General features: G+C 35.7%; 1 protein-coding gene across 4 annotated transcripts in view; it reads right to left on the reverse strand.

Annotated features, from left to right (window-relative positions):
- The window catches only part of LOC134533879 (protein roadkill), a 283,593-nt gene extending 258,657 nt beyond the window's left edge, over window positions 1-24,936 (reverse strand). For 2 of the 4 annotated variants that reach the window (XM_063371612.1, XM_063371616.1), the window contains exons 1-2: window positions 24,853-24,936; window positions 24,378-24,488 (exon numbers count right to left, since the gene is read on the reverse strand). In XM_063371612.1, the coding sequence (XP_063227682.1) occupies window positions 24,378-24,394 (17 nt within the window). In that variant the 5' untranslated portion in view covers window positions 24,395-24,488; window positions 24,853-24,936. Of the gene's footprint in view, window positions 1-24,377; window positions 24,489-24,620 lie in introns of all 4 variants that reach the window. The other 2 variants (XM_063371611.1, XM_063371614.1) reach the window with 2 other exon arrangements.
- Between the last annotated feature and the right edge of the window lie 1,237 nt (window positions 24,937-26,173).

Raw genomic sequence — 26,173 nt, forward strand, 5'->3', positions numbered from 1 at the left:
TTTAGACTCAACTTCGTATTGTAATGAAATACTTTTTTTTAATGTAGCTGGACAACTGTATTTGGTAAGGTAAATTTGTAATGCGAATTTTCGAAATACATTTTCTTCTTGTATTTCATTTAGATATTAATCATCGAATAATATTCTCTTTTTTTTAAAAGGAGTCAAAATTTGAAATACATCTTCGTTTCAACTATATTTGTCAAAAAAGAATATACCTATATGGCATTTAATAGTAAACATTTTTGCTTTTGTGAGCAATGCACATAATTTTATGGAATGTTTGTTTATTAATAGCGACCGACTGATACAAACAGTTTCTCTTGTGAAATAATTTATTGGTGTTTAGCATTAAATTATTTTTTTGTCATATTGACTACAAATGTAATAATACCGTTAATAAACACTAATGTACTGTATTAAAGAAAAAAATAGTTACAATTAAAAATATTAGAACGTATTACAATGGTATAAAAAGCAAGAATTTTAATGTCTACAAGACAAGTAGTATCAATCTGGCAACAGTGGTCGCCATTTACTCCGCACTGCAATCAAAGCGAGAGACTACAGCTGCACGCCTTGGAAGCCAGCGTTATTTCCAGCCGCATCTTCCACCACGTGAAATGAAACACAGCTGCACTCCCGGCGAAGGTCGGCGTTATCACTTCCTCTTATCACTACCCCCCCCCCCCCTCTTCCTGCAGCAGACCTGAGAACCCGGGGGCCAGAGTTGTGAGACGTACCATTATCACGCTATACACGCACCGTAACTGGGCCGTCCGTACCATGTACCAAGGTGATGTCCGTGCCGGACTATCGAACGTCAATAAAGTTTCAAGAGAATGCCAAAGAAAAATTATCACGCAGTTGATTCAAAAACAAGTATAAATACACAAGGGCGTTACTGTGTCTGTTATCACGTTGTGTTTGTGATTCGTAACTATTCTCCAAAAAATAGTTACCAACACATAATACGCATTGTATAGAGATTTATAGGTCTTCACTCGATTTGTGCTGGATTGTAGAATGTGCAGAACTGTAGAATGTCGGACTTACGAACACCGACAGTATTTCATATAACAGTCTATATTCCTGTAATGTTTGCACTTTATATGAATTGTAAACATGATATTCTTATTGAAATTATTATTAAAATTCTAATTTAACTGATATTCTATATTCACATTAAATCAATATTTATTGTTGACTAAGTTATAAAATAAAGAAGTATATTAAATTCTAATCCATTATCGAATTAATTTCATTAATTTTGAGTGCCATTATGTTTGGAAGTTTGCCATTATTTTGGCTGCCATTGCTTACAGGTCTGGTCTCACACTCCTTGCTGATTTTTTCCCTTTCATTTTCTCGTCATTACTATTATGTAAGGTCTGTTTCTGTAAATTCAAATGAACTCTCTCTTGCATTCGTCGGTTTGTCACAAATATTTTTAACAGATCAAGCACTAAGTGTAGTAACAGTTTCGAAAATATATATATATATTGTCGTGGCACAACAAATTCAAGAGAAGTGTGGTATTAAGATTTACAGAAATTGCCCTTACGTAAAAAAAAAATTAAAATTACAAACTTTCCGTGTGAAACCGAAGAGGTTATTAGCAACGATGAGACGTGATGAGATGACAATGGAGCATCAGCGGAATGAATGGGTGGGAAATACAAGTAAACTCACCGGCTGACGGAAACTTTCCGCCAAGTCTCCCACTTGCTAGAAAATCCTAGTTGGAACCCGGATCAGCTACATTTATTGACCAGACCCGTATTTCTTTTTAATTTGAAAGGTTCAACTCACGAAGTCATTTAATTTGTTTAGTTTTACAGTTTTATGGACTTAACAACACATTTCTGTTGGTAATCTAGACTAGGAGGACTTGCCCGGGACTCGAACCCTGGGCTTGCCCGGTCTGCGCGCGTCACGTCACGACGGCCGCCGGCCAATGAACACCGTCTCGCCAGCTCCCAGCGGCAGCAGACGGGGGGAGGGGCGGTCCAAAGCAACTCCACACCTCGGCAAGGCGCGGCGCAGAAGGAGCCTGCCTCTTGGCCAAAATTCACCCGGGTACACACAAGGCTGGGTTCTCAATTTAAAAACTTCAGCGAGTGCCTAGCTCACGACTGAGCACACGACTTGTGCGATGTCGGTTCACAATTGAAATATTACTGTTAACTCAAGCCAGCTATATCTGCGAAGCATCGGACATCTGTTGGCAGTAACTACAGTAACTATCATATGATTATCCCGGAACATCTGACCAGCAATTTCTTTGCACATTTCTCATATAAATAAATAAGGATTATGTAAAACTTTTAGCTAACATTCTAACCACACTTTTTTATTTACTATTTTTGCTAGTGACTCATAAGTAATAGCTATTAATTAACTTTCCTTGCCACGATATGACTGATAAATATAAACAGTTCTCTAGTCCCACCAAAATGGCTTCTTACTCTACTCTCATTGGTTGTTGCGTCATGCGTCCAAAACAAGTTGTTAAATATATTCACTTTCCCTGCATGCGCACATGTCTTCCATGCACGCGACAGTCCTATGCGCTATTGTTAATCAGTAGGTTCGAAAACATGGCGCTCAAATCTTGTGCGCACGACCAGCTACTACTTTCCACTGTAATATTTTCAATTGTGCAGCCAGCTTAGGGTTTTCAGAGTTTCAGAAGAAACCGTGCGATTTACAAACTGCTCGAGATATCCGCGTGCCGTCTACGGAAAGCGTTCAAGAATTCGCTGAAGACGGATGAGTACTAATCTGTATTTTTAGGAAACTGAAAAGGACTAAAACGCGTGTTTCCAGAACAATTTTAAGGCATGAAACACCCGGTACAGATTCCTGAAAGCACCCACGGGCCTTGCATTTCATCAGTATCTTCATTTATCCACCACCTAATGCTGAAATCTCGTAGTCGACCTGTGCACGACGAAAAGCCTTGCGCTTAGAGGCGATATCGCGCCAGAAGCACCAGCGAGCGTCGCATCACCCATTACTCCATGATTTTAATGGGCTCCAGAAGATTTGCAGTCCAGCTCAGTGCCCATTATTTTGACTCATGCTTATGAGTGTAGGGATTGAACCCACGACCCCCGCCACATGAGCGCGACGCCTTAGCAACCACGATAACCAATGGCGCCTACATAAACTATGGTATCTAACGTAATGTTCAACCACAAGATAATCAGGAATCAAACCTGACAAAGCAATATGTTCCTAAAATTAAAGACTTTACAAACTGGGCCGAAAAAGAAAAATATTTTTTTTTGCAAAATTCACAAAATTTCTACACCCTCCTTACATTATAACATTATAACATAGCGGCATGTCGCGCAGTGTTAGTGCGCTAACAAACGTGTATGTCGACAGACGTTTGTTAAATAACATTTCATGTTCCTTTATTCTTGAAACATGAAACCATCCAAATCAAACGGAAGCGTAGTAGCCCGCTCACACTCAGATATTCAATTACCTTTACATTTACACATATTTGAAAGGAAAAAAAACGCTGAAAGTATTATACAACTAGTCGTCAGATTTGTTTTTTTAATCAAAGATAACTGCTCAAATGTTACAACGTTACATTGTCAATTTTGTAAGCTGTAGCTAATTCGTCGATACACATGAATCGCCGAAAATTACCCAGGAACTAAATGTTTTAGGATTTATTTTAATCCGCTTTGAATTAATTGAAACTGAAAGCAAAAATGATAACGATTCCATTATAATCAAATATTCGTCTGTTTAAATCTTTAACTTTTTAATTTAACAGATTGTGCAGTTAATTTCGCTACCCAATGCACACAAGTTATGTGAAACTGACATATTTCTGTCGGTTGCAGCAACGTTAACAGAATTTTCAGCGGCCAACAAATTCACTTCATTCGAATTAGGTCGACTTGCAAAGCCAGATAAAGAAAACCAATGTAAATACTTTGAAGTCTAACCAACCTTCTAGTCCGACAATGCCAGCCGGCCCTAGTGGTGCGGGAATACGTTTGCAGTGATAGATGCAATGCACATAACCATAAATAACAGTTAAAACATACAACGTTGATTCATTGTAATAATTAGCAGTATTTCAGTTCCTTTGGTGAAGCTGTTCACACACGTTCGCTGAGGAAGTTGTCTAACTAAAAAAAGATTTATTTTAAGAATACTGCCGCTAGACTTAACGTAGGAAATCAAAGATAGCGCATCACATTTGTAACTTGTGCGACTTGTTACAACCAAACAAGGACTTTTTTTCAGCTCATTTTCACAAGTTATATGTTCATCTGTCGTACACGTTACACACAATCAAAAACTTTTCTCCGCAAAACAGGTAAGTTAAAACAGCTACTGAATGTGACCCCCCCTCGAAACTTGAAACACGTTTTCGCTCGCCGGCGCCACATCGCTCTAGCTTTAACGACTTTCGAAAACACTGCGCCCCCCCCCCCCCCGCCCGTACTTTTACAGGGGCGCGGAAACAGTCAAAACCGTCTGCAGCGGGAGGCGGTGTTGCGCTCTGAAAACTGCTGCCTCGGCTTTCCATTCGGGAGCAGGGGGCCCGCCAGCCCACGAAGTCACTGTCGTGACTTTGAATATATATACTGTATAGAAGTCGCGAGTGGATAGGATTTACTCTACGTTTTTCAAAAGCGTAAGATGAGCAGCTTGGGAACTTCACCGCTGCAGTGCGCTGCCGTAACGCCCTGTATCGTCTTAGTTGTTATTTACACGTTAGAGCGCAGCCCTGTCGCCCGCTTTCATTCCCCGCACCCCCCACCTATCATTCACTGCAGTTCAAGTTCGTTCAACAATAGGGGGAAGGGGTGTTTGAAGAGTTCGACACTTGTCCGCCAGGGACCACCACAAGTAGATGCCCTAGAGATGGTGGCGATTGCGGCGGTGAATTAACCAACTACCTCAAAACCGTATTAGATATTTTAACCTGGGCTGGCGACTTCTATACAGTATATATATTCAAAGGTCGTGACTAGCGACCGGGAAAAATTCGCGATTTCCATGACCTCTTGGATGGACTACACAGTCAAGATAATACAGCAGAATAACCAACTCGACATCATGCCAAGTACACCTGATAACTCACCCATCTGCTTAATCCCAAGTAGACATAATTAAAAAGTAAATAAATAGCTCATTCCAAAGGCTCAACTTATTACAATTGGATTTATTTATCAATTTGCAAATCTATCACCATAGGTTTAGTTTATTTCACTTAACAATCAAAGCAAAAATGAAACTTGCCATTATATTTTGGTATATAAATAATTTATACCTTCAGAACAGAAACCCCGTGGTCAATGTGATGAAAAATAAATAAATAAATAAATGAACGTTCGATTTTTTAAATTTTCATTGTCGCTGATCTCATCGAACAAGCGTTTCGTTTAAATTACGATCACTCAGAAGTGTAAAACCCACCCTACTGACTTAAAAAAATATGTATATTAAGAATCATTTTATGCGAAAAATTTATGTATGTAGGTAAATAATGACCTGGAATGGGGAGGGGAACCCCTTAAATAGCATGGTTTCTGCACACTGGGAAACTCATGGAATTAATGTGTCTTAATGACCTGAAAAAACACAAGGAAATTGGCAATATCTTAATTACAAAATAGTATCATTAAATTTTCATACTTTGTAGTATCTTAATGTCTCATAACTGTTACATACTTTAACTTTTATTTAGATATTAATTTATACTAATTTTTTGTTGTTATAAAAGTAAAAAATATGTTTTAGACCTAGAAATAAATTGTTGTTATATATTGATTTATAACTATTATAAAGTTATATTTTATTTAAATATTAATTTATACTAATTTAGTTTTTTGTTGTTATAAAAGTAAAAAAATATGTTTTAGACCTGGAAATAAATTGCTGTTATATATTGATTTATAACTATTATAGTTATTTTTTATTTAAATATTAATTTATACTAATTTAGTTTGTTGTTGTTATTTATCCATATCTTATTTATTTTTACTAAAATAAATTTATCAGACTGGAATTGTTGGTTACGTAGTGTGACAGTAAAATAAATAAATAAATAAATAAATACAGTCGTGAGATGCAGGGCCGCGGTTTAAGGCCGGGCTTCAACCAAATTCACTCCGGCCGCGGGATAGGCATTTACATGCAAAACAAATTCCCGCGCGATTTCCACAATTTTTGTGATAACGGCGTCAAACAAAAACCATGTTGTAGATTTTGAAGACCTTAACAGCGCTATATCTTTAAAAGTTTTAATTTTTTATTTCAAGATGGTGATATCATGTGATATAATATTCAAAGTATCATAGTTTTCAGGCTATTCATTTAATCGCTTAAACAGCTGTATTGAAACCTTGACTGAGTTGAATTCTTTAAAAAAGTCAGCGGGGCTGATACTCTATCTCTAAAAACAAAGACACAGCATGGTTATTTGTAATGGAAACATTGAGGCCGCGAGGCCCAGCACGTGGTTGTGGACGAGGGGCGGCAGGGGGAAGAGGATGACGCGCCGGGTGGCGGAGACATGCTGCCATGTTGCCAGCTCCTTCCTGGAAGGTCACCCACCCCTCGCGACTGTGAGCCAGGGAGACGGACACGGACTAGTCATCTGTCACGCCTTGCGCGCGAGGTAGTGACATTTCTGCATTTGCAACTTCAGTGGTTAATGTTTAACTCTTTACAGAACAGCAAATAAAACAAAAACTGATAGCATGATGGCATGTATTAAAAACAGTATAAATTGTGCTCGCGCAGTTCGTCTTCACAAATTAAATTTGTTCATTATTTTAAATAGCTTTTTCTGTGGTCGTTTTTTCGTATATAATTTAGGAGGATTTTATGTCACACTTTTATGCACACCGACGCTTCATCGAAACAATCCTGTCTAAACCAAATGTTTATTAAAATTTTTAACTTCACATTTATTGTGACACAGATCTCAAATTCCTATCTGAATATCTACACATACTTGAAAAAATTTTATTTTAATAACGAGTTTAAAAAATAACTTAGAATAGCTTTTGCTATCTTTAGGTTTAGGCTTCTCCTGGAAATGCAAATGTTTCTGAAGACGCACAAACTATTACATTATGGAGGTTTGCTTCAAACTTTGATATTATTGGTAGACCTGAGTAGATAAAAAAAATCTAGTGACACTCACATTCTGTCAATTAGAACTTTTTGTAATAAAAAAATTTGATGGCGTTGAGGCCCGTGGCTAGTTGCGCCCTCGACTACCTTGCATGAGGGGGAGGGATGGGGAAAGGTGTTTGGCGCCAGCGTCTCACCGAGGTCACTCATTCTCTCTTGTTTATTATTAGTGTGACGCTCGACTACGTGTGACTTATTCAACGAAATTTATCAAGTCTTAGTACGCAGTGTGCGATTATCGGCAGCACAAAATGTCTCAAGAAACGGCCACAATTATCAAAGCGAAAGAAATCCGCAAAAAAAGAAAATGCTTCTGGCACGTAGGTACTGCTAAAAATAAAAAGTATGTACATGTGTTATATATATTATACATACACGGATATGAGACATTTATATGTGACCTACTGTAAAACTTTAAAAATAACATTGAAAACTGAATCCTGGAAATTAATTTTTAACATTTGTAAGAGTTGATAAATATATTTGCTCTAAAAACATTTTAAACGAATTTAACGTTTCCTTTTATGCGTAAAAATAAGCCTATAGTTTGAAAATTTATTAATGATACATTACACATTTGTTCTAGTGACAATGTTAGCCGTAATATTGCGGATGCATGCGGGGCAATTTTGATTTTTATATGCAGCTATAAAGACCATTTTTATTAGGATGCAATTTTGTCTATAATTTTTTGTAATCTTTGCTGTCAATTTTACGTGCTGGCACTTATTGTCAGCGACAATAGATTATAAAATAGAAACTGAGAAAACAATCCCGAAATATTTCTGTAAAATATGCTTTATGTTATTCAATTTTTAAATTTTACCATGTATAATTATTTTATACGTCTATGTAAAACAAACATTTTATTAAAAATTTTAATTTAATGTAAAAATCAATTTACGTTAAAAGTAGTAATAAATTAGAATTTCTGAGTTTCGGTGACGCCTTTGCCCACTCACCGATGGACTGCCATTGTGATTATACACACGTCTTATATTTATAATTGCATGTCTGACATCTAACAGGTGCACAAGTTAGTATATTTAGGAGTATTATTTCTGTGACAAAACTACTTATGTAATTATTGTTGATTACATCGAATCACTGCAAGTCACTTTTGGAGAAAGAACTAATATCGTGAAACGAACAAAAAGGCTAGCCGATTGTGAGCTATGGCACAAAATGAGACGTGTGCGGTTAAAAGTCAGTAATTTCGGCGTTGTTTGTCGCCGGAAAGAATCTTTGTCCTGTTAAAATCATGTTAAACAGTTACCTACTTTACACGCCCCCGTTTTCGACGCTGGCAATGGAGTACAGTGGTCGCAATGAGCATATTGCCATTCAGAGGTTTCAAGCACAAACCGGATTAGTTGTACAGAAGTGTGGTTTATTTTTGGATCTCTAATACGGATATTTCAGTGCTAGCCCTGACGGACTTGTGGTCGAAGAAAATGTGATTGTTGAAATCAAGTGTGTGCCTTCTGCAGTTGACCAAGGGCTCCAAGAAACTGCAATAATAAAAATAAAGTTTTTTCCACGTGTGAATGAAACGGAAGTTTAATTCTTAAACGTTCACACCTTTATTTTTATGAGCTGCAAGGGACTTTAAACATACATAGCGCGAATACTGTTACTTCATGGTAATGTCTGTTGTTCGTCAGAATTTACAAATAGAAAGAGTAGAAAGAGATGAGCTCATGCGGGAAACAGAAATGTTGCCGAAACTGACTAGATTTTATCGTAGGTGTTTTCTGCCTGAGATAGTGGTGCCAAATCAAAGCATAGACAGAGCCATTAGAGAACCAGACTACATTTTGGAAGCTGAAAGAAGCTTGGCAGAGAAACAGCAATCAAGACGTCAAAAACTGACCCGGAAAAAGCAAAGGGATAAATGAATGTAAATATAATTGAAGTAAGATATTTTTGTTCTTTGAAACTCTAGACGATTGCCATAAAATGTTCTGTTGTGTTCAAATTTGTTCTAACATCGAAAACATTAAGTTAAACGAAAGCAAAAAATTTTTTTTTGGAAGTAACTGTACATGAGTTTTATATAAGGTTATAATTTTATCTGAAGATTATATTTTAATTCTGTTGAGACATACCTTTTAAAATATTATTTACAATGAATTCCGAAGAACTGATTACAGTTGTTTATTTTTATTATAGTTATTTATTTGTTTTGTATGTTGTAGTAATGTACGTGTCTTTTGGTCTCTATGCTGATATAAACTGTGTTTCTACTATCAGTTATAGCCTATGGTTTTTCTTCTCATTTTTCTATTTTGTATGATATATTATACTGAATGAGTTAATGTCACTATTATTTTGAATTCTTTGTAAAATATGAAATATAAAACATGATTTTCAAACCTAATGTATTTTCTTTAACTGTGGTTCACATTTCGCAACAACTTAAGAAGTGATCATTCTACGTAATAACTATTTGTAGTACCGGTAAATGTAATAATTAATACACGGTTACCAATAGTTGTACAATCATTAGCATTAAACATTATGGCAGAGGGTACATCACTTTTTTAAAGAAAAGTTAATCTAATATTGTGTTAATTCTGATTTAGACACATTTTTCACAATACCAATTTTTTGAGCATTGTCATAGCCACATCCTCTGATAAGATCCTTCATAAATATTAACTCATATCGCTGCATTTACTGATCAATAAAGAAAAATATTTGTAAAATTTACAGCTTTGAAACGTATGGAATCATATTTATGTTTCAAAAATACATAAAACATTTCTTGTAATTATTTTCACACACTCTCAGCTGATATTAATTGCCTGAAAATAATTTTTAAAAATCAACGCAAACAACTTTAATTATTATGTAATTCTTTAGCTGTGAAGTTATATGTGGATGAAAATTATTCAAATTCTAGCAGGTTTCATTAGTGTTTTATTATTATGAGGTTTTTTTTTCTTGCAGCAATTGAATATTAAAAACTTAAATCGGTTTCAGCTAAGAATGTCCTACACTTAACTCAAATTAATGATAAAAACATATAAATACGTTAATGTGTGGTTCTTACTAACTTATAACAAACTTCTTTATCTTGAAGAGATCTCAGTTTCGCAAAAAACTTCGTTTTCAAAGTACAGTTATATTTCAATGACACACACAAACACACACACACACACACACATATATATATATATATATATATATATATATATATATATATATATATACACATATATATAATTATTTTTCATGCATTAAGAACAATATTACTCTACTGAAAATATCTGTGTGTATTAATAAATGCTGATTTATCATTTGCTTGGTAATGGGAAACTAAAAGGAAATATATATTTTTTAATGAGGTTTGGATGGCCACTTCTAGAAAATTGAGAAAATGACTAAGTGAATACGAAACTTCGTACACACGTACTGATTTCACGTTACTTCTATGTAGGGACTCGGAAATTTCGTGAATTAATTTGGAATCAGGATAGAATAAATGTCTTACATGTGCTCAACCCATGTTTGCTTTTCCTTTGGCTGATTTCTTATCCTAGTTGATCAGCACTACCTGATTTACTTTTTTTTTTCTCCTAGTTGGGCATCGCAGAGGGGTAGCCAAATAACTATCGCCCAAAAATGAACTCAGTGGAACAGTATAAATGTTTTCATACTAACTTGCGACAAAATGAATGCGCGAAATTTACCTATCTCTATTTATAGGCCTATCCAGACTGATAATACTGGCTGTGATTCGATTCGCCAGGAGTATAGGAATGTATGTCCGGGCACAGGCGCCAGGCGCTGGTGCCGGTGCCGGGTCAGTGACCGACCGACCGACCTCTGAAGTCACGGCGGCCATCTTGGACTCAAAAATTCCTTAACATTTCTCAAAAATGACTCAAAATGACTAAAAATTTCCTGTTTTCCAGGGAAAAATTCCCGTCTCAAGGGAAAACTTACCTTTTTAGATCTTAAAAATACCAGCGACTAGAAATATCCATATTGAGGCTTAAGCATCCATGTCTACATCTTCCGATAAGCCTCTGACGTCATAATTTAATATGTCATCATGTAATATGACGTCATAGTTGCAATTTCCGTTACGGCAGCCATCTTGAAAATCATTATTTATTATCCGATTTTAATGAAAAAATTAAAAAAATTATAAAAAAGTTACATTTATAAAAAATTTAATTTTTTTCTTTAAAATCGGATAATAAATAATGATTTTCAAGATGGCTGCCGTAACGGAAATTGCAACGGTGACGTCATATTACATGATGACATTCAATGATGACGTCAGAGGCTTATCGGAAGCTGTAGACATGGATGCTTAAGCCTCAATATGGATATTTCTAGCCGCTGGTATTTTTAAGGTCTAAAAACGGTAAATTTTCCCTCAAGACGGGAATTTTTCCCTGAAAAACGGGAAATGTTTTAGAAATTTTGAGTCATTTTTGAGGAATGTTGAGTCATTTTGAGGAACTTTTAAGTTCAAGATGGCCGCCGTGACGTCAGAGGTCGGTCGGTCATTGACCTGGCACCGGCACCAGCGCCTGGCGCCTGTGCCCGGACATACATTCCTATACTTCTTTCGCCTCTTTTTACTTTTCCGTCCCTGTTTCAGGTAAAAGGTCTAACAGATTTGGTAACCAACCTTGTTTTGTCTAATCTGGTCATTTGTCAGTCTGCATTTGCTTGTAGGTCTTGTCCGCACTGGCCTGTAGATCATAAAAGACAAACTATAAAAATTTCCATGTTCACATATTATATAGTTTGTTAGGAACGCTGCATCTGCAAAGTTGTTGACAGCTCGTCAAGCATAACTTTACCGTGGTTACAGCCAATATATGACTGAAACATTGTTGATTCTTATACTGGAAAGCTTAGACAGTACTCTGTAATTTTTTTTCAATCAAACTGAAATGTTCATGCACACAAAATTACAGATATTTGTAAATCTGTACATTTGCACGAAAGCAAATCGCTGCAAATGTGGGATTGTATTATTGCCCGGGCATTTATGTTTTGGGTTGTCCCAGTACCTGAATTAGTTAAAGTTATTTATAAACTTTTCCCTGTATAGCTTTCCACGACTAAATGCGCACATACAAAAGCACAATAAACAATTATGAAGTCCAATTGCTAAATATTATTACATTTTCCAAGGGTTAAAAAATGAACTCTTATACAAAAAAGTCGAAATATAATATAATATTGCAATATTCGTAAGCGCGACAGTAAATATTCAGCTTTGTTTCGAAAAACGCAAATCATAAATTCAAAAATAACCATAACAATGTTTTGCAGAAATTTACTATATTTTCTCTTGTAATATTACGAAATATTTCTTGGCAACCGATTTGTAAAGGAATTTTGTGTAAATGTCCAAAAAATTTTTTCTGTGTAAAGAATACGATATTTAATTATATTAAATTATTTTTATACTACTAATTAACAGACTTCAGTTTACAAGTTTGCAAGCTAAGAACACATATCCATGAACGATACGGAGTACTTGATTTACCTATTGTACTTGCAGTTGGCAATTCTTTTATAAACTTAAGTTTTAATACATACTTGTATTAGGTCCTAATTTTTTACATTTCGTTACATTGCCAATGTGTAACAAGTATATGCATGTATGTACATCGTATTTTATTTCTTACGAAATATTTGTGTCTTGAAATAAATAACTATATTTCAAGAAACGCATCTCGACTACTGTTAAATTTTTTAATAAATGACAAATTGTTTAATATTATGAAAATAGTCCTGCCTTATAACTCGAGTATGTATATATATATATATATATAGAATTATGTTTATATATATAAACATAATTCAAACATTTGGTCACAAGTGTAATATTCGCATACATTATGTGGATAAGTTAAAATATTTTAAATTAAAAAAAAATAGGTTTGTTCATAAAATGAAATGTGTGTGTAGGAAAACCCGCCAGAGTGACGGGGCTTATGTTTTGGGACGTGTAAGTGCACGTCATCCTTGAACGTGACATGCAATAGATTTCAGTTTAACTGACCATTGGTTGTAGGATTTTAATTTAAAAAAACGTTATCGATGTCGTATTATCAGAATTCATCTCCAAAAAAATCCTGCTCTATACGATGCCCAATGAAGATTCCGGCTGTCCCGGGCTTCTAGTGCTGAAACTCTGCTGAGTGAGTGTCTCTCGCCTAACGGTCCGCCCCTAGCTAGGCACGCGGCTGTTCTCAGTGGGACACAGAGCTGGCAACACCGGATGAACACGTGATCCCGCCGGCGCCCCCCTTCCACCCTTCGGCCCACTCGCTGCCACGGTCATATCTCTGTCTGCGATCTCTCGCTCTCAGCTCCACCCCAGCACTATCTGGTGACCATGATTCACAACCGCGACCTTGAAGCTTGCCCTTAAGTGACGTGACACGACGTGGCCACCACGCGCCGCGGGTTCCCCCCCCCTTCCCCCCCCCCCCCCGAGAGGGGCGGCGCCGTGCCGAGGATGCCGCGACTCTCGAGGCAGTATCGATAACTAGATCGCAGCCCGGGCCGCGCGCACCTGCAATCGATCAGCGCACCGGGTCGCGGCCTGAAGAGGGCTCGCACCTCCTGCGCGGTCGCCGGGGCAAACGTCGCCGCTATATATATTTAAAAAAGTGGTCACATCATCTTTCATCCCCAGCTGCATTACTGTAAACTTACAAAGCTTCAATATTTAAAAGGGGGGAAAATTGTGTGCGTGAAATCTACGTGCGACAGAAGTGAAACTTCTTGCTTATCAGGTATATATTGAGATAAATTAGAAGTACTTTTTTTTTTATTGAACAAAATATAATAACTGAGAATAGTAAGATAAATGAAATGAAAAGAAAAAAAAAATAGTTTTTTTTTTCCGCAGCCTGTACTCTCGCATCTGTTCACTGGTACTTTTAAGGCGCTTTTTTTTGGCGGTTTGTTCCCACGTTGCCTTTGAAAATACCTCTTATCTGCTTGTTTTTTATTATTATTATTTTAGGGCATGATGTTAAATCACGATCTCCAGATTAATACAACGAAATAACAAACAAAAAAAATCAATCAAAAAATAAATTACACTTATAAAGTCTCTCTCACATTTCTGCAAGACCTTTTCACATTTCAAATCACAGTACAATCAAATTTTTAGTGACTTAGAGAATTCGTTCATGTATTAAGTATAAGATGAAAGCTTTAAAATTCCAAATCACACCAAAATATTTCACATCTTTGTACCATAAGTGAAACTCACGCCCACGACTTCTAAAACGACGCCTGCACAAACCACTCGCCGCTCAATGAAAAGCAACCTCGAAACAACCGCATAATTAAACAACTTTCTTTAGAGAATCTCAGCATTTTCACGGGGCGAAACGCTCTGGGCTTGACAGAAGTCATAATCTACATAATCGAGAAGCGAGCAAAAGTGGACTGAGAGCTGAAATAGCAGTGAAAACGTACCTTTCACTGAGACCACTCGATCTTACCAACATTTTTATTCCAGGCAATCAGAATACAGGTCAAGCTTTCCCTCACGTAAAGAAACTCCACAGCCTGTCTCGCAAACAACCGAAACGAAACGTAATTTCGAAGCTCTGATGCTCAGAATAAAGACACGATGCAAAATAAAACTATATTGCATTAATTTTTTAATTTCCATGATGAAATTTTAAGGTTACCTACCTATAATACTTTTGTTGGATTAATTGTATTATCTGAATGATCCCTTAAACCGAATAATACATATTCTATACCATGCAGAGTCAATGCGCTACATATATAAGAACTTATTGATATTATGTGCAAAGCAATTTTTTTTCTATCACCAGTAACCGACCCTTTTAAACCTATGAATAAATTGGACATACCACTTTTGTCGTCATTTTTTTGTTTTTTGTTTTATATGTCCGGGTTTTTGTAAGAATATAACGTTTGGAAACAAATAATAAATTTTAAACTTCAGTACATATGATTGCAGAAGACGAATAGGTACAGTAATTTACGCTTCAATTTACAATAGGAGACATCACAAGATCATATAATACACTGTTCTGATATAGAAATGCAGGACATCCAATAAATACGACTCTGCGATGTTAAGGTAAAAAAAAAAAAAGTGTCGAAAAACCCGCAATATTTCGCAGGAATATTTGAAGGCTAGAGTTTGGAAAGTCATTAGTGAAGGAGATTTCATGCGAGCTGTGCACAGCTGTGTTTAAGTATGCAGGCCGAAGCGGGCGAAGAAGAAAACCCAGCGAGAGGTGAACGAGGACTCTTGTTAGCAAGTGCGAAACATGACGGACGTCGCGGCGCCCCTCCACGACCATCACACAGAGTCGCTGCTCAGCACAGAGCTCCCACGCCCCAGCCCGGCTCGAACACCGTGTCCTAATCCGCCTCGAGTATGTACTCACACGTACTTTACCCCGGAAGTGACGTCACGAGGGCTGCCCGAACCGGGTGCACGTATGCAGGCATGGGGTGGCCACGTGCGCACTATTACATGGTAAACGGACGAAGCTATTTTTTTTCCAGCTCGTCTGCGCCATGTTGGTTGGACGCCTAAAACCATGTCTGACGCCACTTTTTGTATTGAAGAACGTCTAAAGTGTTCAAAGACAAAACATTTGGAATTTTTTTTTATTTGCTGCAAAATCCGCGATCCTTACAATTTACCCATACATGTTTATATTGTAAGGTGAATTTATGTTTCCTTTCTTATAAACTTACTAAACTAAACCAAAGAATTCTAGAAACATATCATGAGAATGCCGTGCTCCCTCCCACTGGGCTAGAAGTATACAGGATGGGTTTCAGACAAATGAGGGTGGAAAACAAAGGGCAGCTGATGGGGACTAGGATACGCACAAGTGTGTATAAAAGGCGGAGAGATCACGGGTGGAAGCTCCAGAGGGTACGGAGGCAAAAGAACCACAGGAATAAGTTACAGCTAGTATCAAGTAAACGGTAGAGCGGCGACGATTTCTCATGGAAAACAGTCTCGGCTACATTACTTAAAACACAAAATGGCGACGGCCACAGGCTACCTAACGCACCATATAAACGGAGATTTCTCAGAAACAAAAAGGAATTTGTTAACACTGTTTCTGAGGTACATAGAGGAACGTACGCAGTGTTCAAAAACACGACATTTTGATTTGTTTTTAATTTTTTTTTAAAGGCTACGACCCTCGCAGCTGACCCATGTGCTGACGGGTGCGCAAGGTTGTCTCCACAGCGAGCAGCGCGCGCGACAGCCGATACACCGCCACGCTGAAGGAAGGGGGAACGAAGCGGGGAGGGGAGGGGTCGCAACCTACTTATTTCGCAAGACACTCGAGAACGGCGCGACTTTATTCAGCATAGGTCGCGCGATCCGGCCATGCCCAATGACGGACACAAGAATTAATTTCGGGAGGGCAACTACAAAAAAAAAACAATAATAGGTGCGCGTACGTACGTACGTACGTTAAAAGTTACAATTACTTAGTGTAATAAAAAAAACTAACTTTAATTTTGCATGCAAATAATAAATAGAAGTAAAATAATAATTATACTAATATTTACAATAAATAAATGTTTTTAATTATATGGACCTGTATTCAATTTCCATCACTAAAGTATAAAATTTAAAAGAACATATTTGATTTTTATTTGTATGTAGCCTTTTTATGCAGCTTTTTCTTCATCCCGTGAAAATTTTGTTGCATGGTGCATGCGCACATCGTAAAAATTCACTCTCATCAATTTTTTCAAACTGCACGTAAAGAAGTATAACTTTAAAAACAGAATTTTTGTATTAAAAAAAACTTACATCAACAAAAAGGGGTTTAGCCAGTTACATTATCATTCTCAACATACATCACTGCCTTCGTGGTTTTTGATTCCAGGTGTTGTAACAGTTCACCATGCATCATTCAAGATAACATACTGCCTTCACCGAGAGCTCGCATATTTTTATATAACTTCAGCAAGCGGGGAAGTTTAATTTTCCCCTTATCCCCCAATCCTGTGTCCGTCAAAGTGATTTTCGGTTAAGGTACCTACGTTGTTAAATCAATGGTTTCACATACATTATCTCTTTCAGGGATTATTTTCGACTTCACAACAGGGAGAAGAGGTAAAGATGGCACACACATCCACGTCCTGCCCAGAATTCGAATTCAGAACCCTTTACACCGAACTTAGCTGCTGCTTCAACTGACTGCGCTAATAAAGTCATTTTATGTTACTTCGGTTGACCATATAACGTATCATTGACATACACAGAATATTACAAATATTGCTAAATGTCTTACCCATGATGTTTAAATTAATGTGTGACATCATCATGATCCTAGCTCACTGTCTAAAAACCATGACTGGTGTGAAAAAGTACCTTCTATTATTTTTTTTCTTCAAATAACTTAACTATGGAAGAATAAAGCAACTATACTGTAGCATGTTTCATCCTTAGTTAGTATGAGTATTTTAATGGGCACTTACTATCTCTTTCCAATGCACAATTTCTGCCATTAGCGCTTTACTTGTTTTGGTGTGCTCTGTTGACAGATAAAGAGCACTAAATTTTTATAAATAACTTTATTAAGTAATGATAATTTTTTTTATATGTATCTGAAACATATCCTGTGAAATAGTAGTTGGTGTTTACCATAATCATTTTCCTTTTATTTTAGAATGACTACAACTGTAATAATACTGTAAATAGATAATGTTTTATGGTCTTAAAAAAATCAACAAATGGTAAAATTAAAATATAATTAACAATGGTATTCAAAATAAGATTTTTAGTGTTAAGAAGCTGGGTACTCAGGCAACAGTGGACGCCATTTACTCTGTACTGCAAACTAAGAGTGAGATAAACTACAGTATACAAAGAAAAACCAAACAAAGAGATCAAACCAATTATGATACGTTTGAAAGTGATGATAAAAAAATGGCAATACATTTTCATTCATCAAATAAACCCCAAATTATTTTATAGTTGCAACTGAACTGTACATGCAGTCTGACAATGCTTGTTAAGACTCTTTAAAACTCACACAAAATGAAAAGGAAAAGAAAAATCTTCGCCACCCGATGGACAATAATATGTTTTGCTTAAAAGTGCTTCCTACAGCAACATACAATTAAAATTGTACTGTCTAATCGTGCAATCCACTGAAACAATTCATCATGCTTGCAGAAGGAAAAAATGTTAACTGCGTACAAAAAACACTTGAAATGTTAAATAACACAAATCACGCATTTAAATACGATTATAAGACTGCCGGTATAATGGAGACCCATTCTGACTTTGTAAATCGCATACACAATTTGTACTGTCAACAACTTTTTTCCCCGCAGATTATTCAAGTTACACACTCTCGACAGAGCCCATCCTTAATATAAAGCGAAAATTGTTAGGATCAAAGTCATTAAATTATTGTATTGTCATAGGGATTACACATACTTGCAAAGTTTAAAATCGATACGACAATTAAAAGTAGATTAATATCGACTTACAAGATTCAATTACATAGTTAGTTACAAGTGAAGCTAATAAAAGTATGTTAAAAAAAAGAGCTTTACTTGTTACTACGGGATCTGCATCTATCTACATATCTTACTAGTTTCCACAGACAGACATGTAAAAATAGAAGGCTCCTCTATCAGGAGATACTGGTAATGTCATCTCAGGCCTCAAAGTGCTTTATTCACTGGAAAAAAGTGAGAAAAGTGACCTTTGTGATAGAAAAAGTGAGAAAAAAGTGATCTCCAGGAAAATAAGTGACTAAAAAGGTGACCTGATAGCAATTTGCACTTCCTTTCTACCTGTGTGGTTTGTTGTTTCATCGTAGCACACTGAATAGTATTCACCATCCATGTCTTTCAAAATAACATTACGAAAATATGGGCTTAATGCATCTGTTAGTAGATACCTAAATTTAGTGCTGCTCAGGCTGAAGTCCTCAGGCACACCCTCACCAAACATACTTTTAAAAACATCAGCTATTCCTCCACAAGATGATGCTGAATAATTTGAAATAATACATTTCATTACCCATTTCAGTTCTGCACTTGTTGCACTATCTCGTACACTGTAAAGACATTTAACATGGTTTTCTGAGGACACTTCACTTGATGTGAAAGCTGAACATAAAAGTCGAACGACCGTGAATTTTAGCTGACTAGGAGCCAACTTATTTCGACATTCACTCTTATGTCGCTCGCAAGTAGCATGCTGAGATAGTGCTTGATACCCTTTGGTTGATATTTTGATTGTGACACAGCAAACTGCACAAAAAACATCAGTATCGTTACGTTTTTTTGCCCACTCGTTAATGATATATCCATTATCATCGCGCCTCTCTAGCCTCTCGCTACGAAAACGACACTTCCCCATCTTCACCACATAAGAAAAAAGAAAACATCAAAACACAACTATATTATTTTCCGGTTACTTTTTTATCTCAAATAATAGTATAGCATTACACAAGTCATATCGCTAGCAAAGGCCCCTAAGGACAAAACTAACTTAAGACCGTAATCAGACTAACTACAGAACACACTGGCGCGAACATAGGTTATCTGCCATCACGTCAGCCAATCTATACTGTAGGGCGAATCAATTAATGGATAGTTCGACTTCAGTTGTTGTTTACGCTTTTACGCATGTAAAAAACGATCTCAACACAATCCGTGTTATGGCAAACGGCAAATACCTCAGTTTCTGTCAGTTGGTAGATGGTAGCAAGTGTCAAATGTCAAGTAAGCCATTCTGTGGTAAAGAAAAACAAAATGTATGTTTTATTTGGTTCTGTTTGTATGGAAAAAAAAAATTGATAAAATTTGTTCTTGCGATAGTATTACTGGTTGGAAAATTTTCCTGTTTTTGCAGGATATGTATTGATAAATTACCGGAAAAATTGACCACAAATACTTTTCGGGAAAACTAATGTCTTCGGTTACATGGCTGAAAGAAGTCTTATCCACCTCCTGGCAGAACCAAACATCTAGGCGGCCCTGGGTTCCCTCACGCTGCAAGGTCTCGTCGACGAGCATCACAATCTCAAAGATTGAAGAGCAACGGCCATCGTCCTGGTCACATGGTCACGTCTGCTTCTCAGTCTCTAGGAACTGCTATCATCCCCGGGACACACACACAAACTCAACCCTTTGTTAAGATTTCAAAGTGCGTTTGGGCCGAACAAACTTGTTTTCATCTTTAGCTGGCTGAGACATCAACTTGTAAACAGTGCCTACATTATCTCAGAACACAGGGCATGCAAACACATTGCTACACATCGGCCACCTTCCAAAGGCTACAATTAGCCTTTTCATTTAATCATTCTAAGTGCAATAAAATACACAGCATGGGATTAATTATTAATAAATAATGTATAGAATATTACAGTAGACTATGGTAGTATATACAATCTAAATAACTTATTGACGTAACAAAATTAATAAGTCTAACTTTGGGTCTATGTGCCAATCCCCAAACACAACTATAACTTAGAAACAAAACCAAAATCTAGCACATAAACAAAGAGTATGAATGATAGTTTTCAAACATATGTGTTTAAGTAAAGAGTAAGCAAAGAAGGAAAGGTGTAACGGACTGTTAAGATCACAAATTTTAAAAGTAATTAAATATTTTTTTTTTGTGTTCTTAAAACAGTTATTTTACATGTATCAAATACAACCTAATTGGCATTACAATAGTCTTCAGCTTGAATTTATGTTCCAATTATCGATTCCAAAAACAAATCCAAATAATTGTACCAAAAGGAGCTGTACGAGACAGATTATCTGCAGATTTAACAGCTTTCCAGACTGAAATGCCATTTAGATAGTCACAACTTGTTAAAACGCACAAATAATCGCAGGTATCTACACCTGCCCAGGGTTGCACGGTCAAGGTACAGGGGAGGGGAAGGCGGTGCAGCAAGTGGTATCCAGAGTGACAGCAGAAAACCTTCTGTTCTAGTAGCTCTTACGATTTTCAGACTCATACTCCAAGTTGGTTATTTTATTTTCTTGTCATTACTATTAATTAAGGGCTTTTCCTGTGGATTTAATCCAATAACTCTCTTGAATTTGTTTTTGGGTGACAAATTTTCTCACCAGACATTTACTAAACTTTATTTTCTAGCTATAAAAGGTCGCACAAGTGATCATAATTACGAATCATAATTATGAAATAATCTTAAGTAAATATGTGGTGTTAAATTTGTGGTAATAAAATAACATTCAAGAGCTATTGTTTTTAACTAACAGGAAAAGCCTTCAAATAATAGTAATGGACATGAAAATAATACAACCAATATGGCACGTAGAATGAGTTGGTGTCACATGTGGTTGCCAGTTTCTACTCTGTGATTTCTTCTATATCAGCTATTTACATGTTTGAGTTAGCTAAATTTACTTAAAGTGGTTGAAAGAATATTCAACAAAAAAAGAGAGCTGCTTAAGTTTTAGTTGCAGCGGCAGAAACGCATAGTGTGAACCACCCTAAGAAGGGTAGGGCAGCAAAGCATCCTGGTGTACTATGATGATAATCTCTAGTTTTCTATTCATCATTTGATAACCAAAAATCCTAAGCTAAGTGACTAAAAAAATTAGAATCAAAGAATCTTTTCTGTATTTTCAATCGGTGTAGCTCACTTCACCAATCTGAAATATCATTGCTTAAGAAACAATACCCCAAACGTTACAAAAAACGAATTTTTCTGAACTTAATTACTTAATGCACCATGCTGGAACTGAATGACAGCCGGTGTTACAAAAAAGGCAATAGCAACACATTCTGTTGGATTTTCAGTGAATTCATTAAATTCAGAAGACACTAAATGCTTACGTTTCCATGGAGAAAAAAACACACACACACACATACATATATAAAATTTTTAAAAAAATGTCACTCAGGCAGAGTTGTTTCTTAAGTGACAATACATAAACTTGTCTCTTGAAATGTCAAGATAAATTATAGTTTTTAGAATACAAGGGAAAAAAAATAACTTAAGGAAAGTAGGAATAATAAAGCAATATTGCTAGGCTATAAAGACAAAAACTTACTACTTGATAAAAATATTAGTAAAATATGATCTCACATGCCTTGATACTCTCACAAAATATGACAAGCTATAGGCCTACATCTGTTCTAATGAGCCAATGGACAAAATGTCTACAACATGGCGTTAAGAGTATACAAGAGATGTCGTGACATGGAATCGCTGAAGCAGTGGAATTAGTCAGTTTCACTACCCACAGGAGTGTTTCATTTATTTATAAACGCCAAACGTGGAATGCTTTGACTATTGGACGCATAAAGGAAAGGTTCAAATGTTATGGGTGTATCTTTACACAAGTGATTAATTATACTCTGTTTGGTATGTAGATGTTTTATTAATGTGGTAAAAAATATAAACAATTGTAAGATACCAGATTTACTTACACTACCTTCAGTGGTGATTCAGAATATATTTGTTTAACGTACAACTGGACTAGCAGGACTTAGCAACACCAGTAAACAGAAGCTAGAAAGAAAACTAATAAACACTGATTAAAAAAATGTAATTGAGTAAAAAAAAATTAATTTTGTTTTGTTTTTGAGAGATGATGAGATTTATTAAACAAAAAAAGACCATAACTTTGATAACCGGTAAGAATAAAAAATTTTTTTTAAATAAATTAATTTAAATTTACCATCATCATGAATGCAAACCTATTACCTAGAACCACCGGAGGTCCCGAGTATAGAATAAAATTAATTTCATAAAAGTGAGTTAAAATGTCTTTGATTGTTTATTTGCAGTGTAGGACCTTTAGCTGTAAGAGAGTCTCAGTTTTGGAGTAGAGAGCGACACAACCACAGGCTGCAAGCAGTTCATGGTGATGATGACTTCAATGCTTGTAGATATATCTGCGGAACTTTAAACACTGGTCGCCTAACCTTTCTTACTGTCTGCAGCTTATATTACAGACAAATGTTCCTTTATGAGGAGGAATAATTAAGAAAAGAATTTAAAACTGTAGTAATAATATAAGCGTTTTGTATGAAATAGTAAGTTCATTTAAAAATGGAGTTAAATACTTAAATAAATCAATCGGTAACTAATATTTTTCACTTTTAAAAACATACCCTACTAATAAATAAATATTTTTAGAGACATCATTGAACAGCAAATTGGAAAATTTTGTTTATGAGATTTCAATATTGTATAGCTAAATTTGTAATAAAACATATATAATGTTTTAGCACTTTTATTGTCAATTTTGAGTAACTGCTTACTTCTAATATTGCTACACAAAGGAATTAAAAAATGTTTTTAAGCAACAAATATATAAATTGGCACTGCACTATTGATTCAAAAAAATTTTTTAAATGAATAAATAAAGTTTGGTTTAATGAGAAAAATGATAGACCTATTTCAAAAAATTGTTTCAGTATGTCTTAAAAACATTATTCTGATATAATCTAGAGAAAATAATTATTTTAAGTTACTGATTAATTAATATATAATTACTAGTTTATTATTACTCAAATACTTGAATTAGAATTTCATGTTAAACTCAATCAAAAATGGTCAATATTTCTGAAAACCAACAATTTGTAGACTTTTGTTATTTATTCCCTTAGATACTAAACCCAATGTGGAAATAAATGCAAATATTTTATCCTCACGATGAAACAAAAACTACACACTTTTACACAAGTCGAGATAGCTGATGTATCAGCAAAGACAAAAACTAAATGCTCTAAAAACAGGCTGACATCAGTAAAATATTTTACAGATAAATGTGATGATATCAACCTTTTATTTTCATGACAGATGACAGCAGTGATACTATGACATTAAATTGATCTTAACACTAAATTTTTAAAAAAAATAAAAATTCATTGCTGATTTTTTTAAATTATTATTTTACATATATACTAAAAAGAAGATGTGTGTAGCCAAGAATACTTTTAAAAGAAAAAACTATTGTAACAGAAAGGTGCCTCATTGTTTAATCATGGTACACATAAGTTATACTTTCAAAAGATAAAAGCATAGAATATAGATAAATAAAATATAATTATGTTAGTACTGTAGACTCAATTTAAAACATTCAAACCTCTATTCTGCATACATAGCAATACTAGATGACATTGCCACGTCGTAGTGTTACTTAGAAACGTGATAAATTCAAGGTTAACTCACCGAAACATTAACTGCATGCGATGATAACCAGCTGGGCAGAGGATAAATGCAAGGTCAGCTTACCCTTGAGGGCTTGTCACATGCGTTTTTCGCACCCACGAAAGATCATTCCTATTGAACACGGAACAGCATCATCTAACACAAACAGACTTATGCCCCAACATTGAAACTTTAAACAAATGTCCAATAAATATGGAATAGTTACAAGGGAAAATTCAAAATTTTTCTCAAACGAATACTTACAGCTTCAGTAGCACCTATTGCATGAAATTAATGATGTATAAATATGTTACAGAAGCTCTCACACCAATAGCACGCTTAATTGAAAAAAATTACAGGAAAAAGAATGTGATAACCTTCAAAATAAATTCCGTACCTTCAGCGGTTAAATCTGTATATGATCCACTTTGACACTAAAAATATAAAGACTGGGTTAACTTATTATATACATTAGATTAAATAATATACCACTTACATAAAATAACAAACATTAACTGATTACGTTAATTGATCACATAATAACTTTGAGCCCCTGTCTAGCCTTCAACCAAAAGTCAACAAGCAGACGAAAATTTCTAATAAGTAAGTTGGTCAGACTGTAAATTTAAATTTACTTTCGAAATCAAATTAAAGCCAAAGAAATTTTCCGTATCTAACGCATACATGCGAAAATACATGTTAAGCTCACAATACAAACCCCATTAAAAAAAACTTTATTTCAAATATATTAGAAATATATAGTGTTTGTTAGTCTTTAACCCGGTCATAAAGATAGGTCAAGCAACTTCCTATCCTTTCCTTTTGTGTGTCTAGTCAGCTTTGTGAAACTCTATTAAACTCGAGACGGCCTATGAACTAATTAAATAGTAGTTTCATATAAACGTAGGTATATCTTAAAAAAATAAAATAAACTGTTTCGTTTCAAACGCCGGGTAACGTTTAAGATGTTAATTAATTTGGAAACTTTGTAGAGTTTGAATTCATAACAATAACCTGTAACTTTGCCACATTAGTCAGTAATAATCTAAAAAAGATACTATTTAACCGATATATTTTTTCTTGTACGATTCTGTCAGTGGCGTGGTGTAGTAATAAACTGTATGCACTGATAATCTGCTAACTCGGGTTCGATACTAGGTAGTTTTTTTAAATTATCATTTTAATACATGTTCGACTGACAATTTTTTTTCTCACTATATATATATATATATATATATATATATATATATATATATATATATATATATATATATATATATATATATATATATATATATAGACGTCGTCCCAAGTGCTCCTCCGGCTCGCTGAGGCCATTATTGTCTGTTGCTGCTTCAGGCTTGCGTGTGCGCCGAATGCGCCTGTGCGCGAAAGTGTAACAAAAATGGCCTTGGTCGAGAGGGGAACGCCCTGCATAGGCGCCACCATAACAGTGATGTGTCTTTTCATAAGGGTTTTGTATATGTAATTATGTGAGTGTGTAAATATCTATTTGTGTTGTTGTGTACCTGTAGATGTATTTCCCGGGCGACTGAGTAACGTCTCCTCGCCTGTGACCATGTTGGGCTCCACGCACTCGCACACGAAGGGAAGGAGGGGATTCATGTGCGCGCGGCAAGGGGGGAGGCCGCTGAGACGTCGCGGAGCGCGGGTCGACTCGTCGACTCAGTCACCTGAGTGGGATGAGAGAGTGCGGTCGTGGAGTTGTGAGTGAGAGCAGAACGTACACTGTCAGTCGCGTCACCATTGTCACGCCCCTGTCATTCGTGTCTTCGTCGGTCACGTCACCGTCATTC

Source organism: Bacillus rossius, chromosome 7, assembly GCF_032445375.1.
Source record: "Bacillus rossius redtenbacheri isolate Brsri chromosome 7, Brsri_v3, whole genome shotgun sequence".
Taxonomy (NCBI): Eukaryota; Metazoa; Arthropoda; class Insecta; order Phasmatodea; family Bacillidae; genus Bacillus; species Bacillus rossius.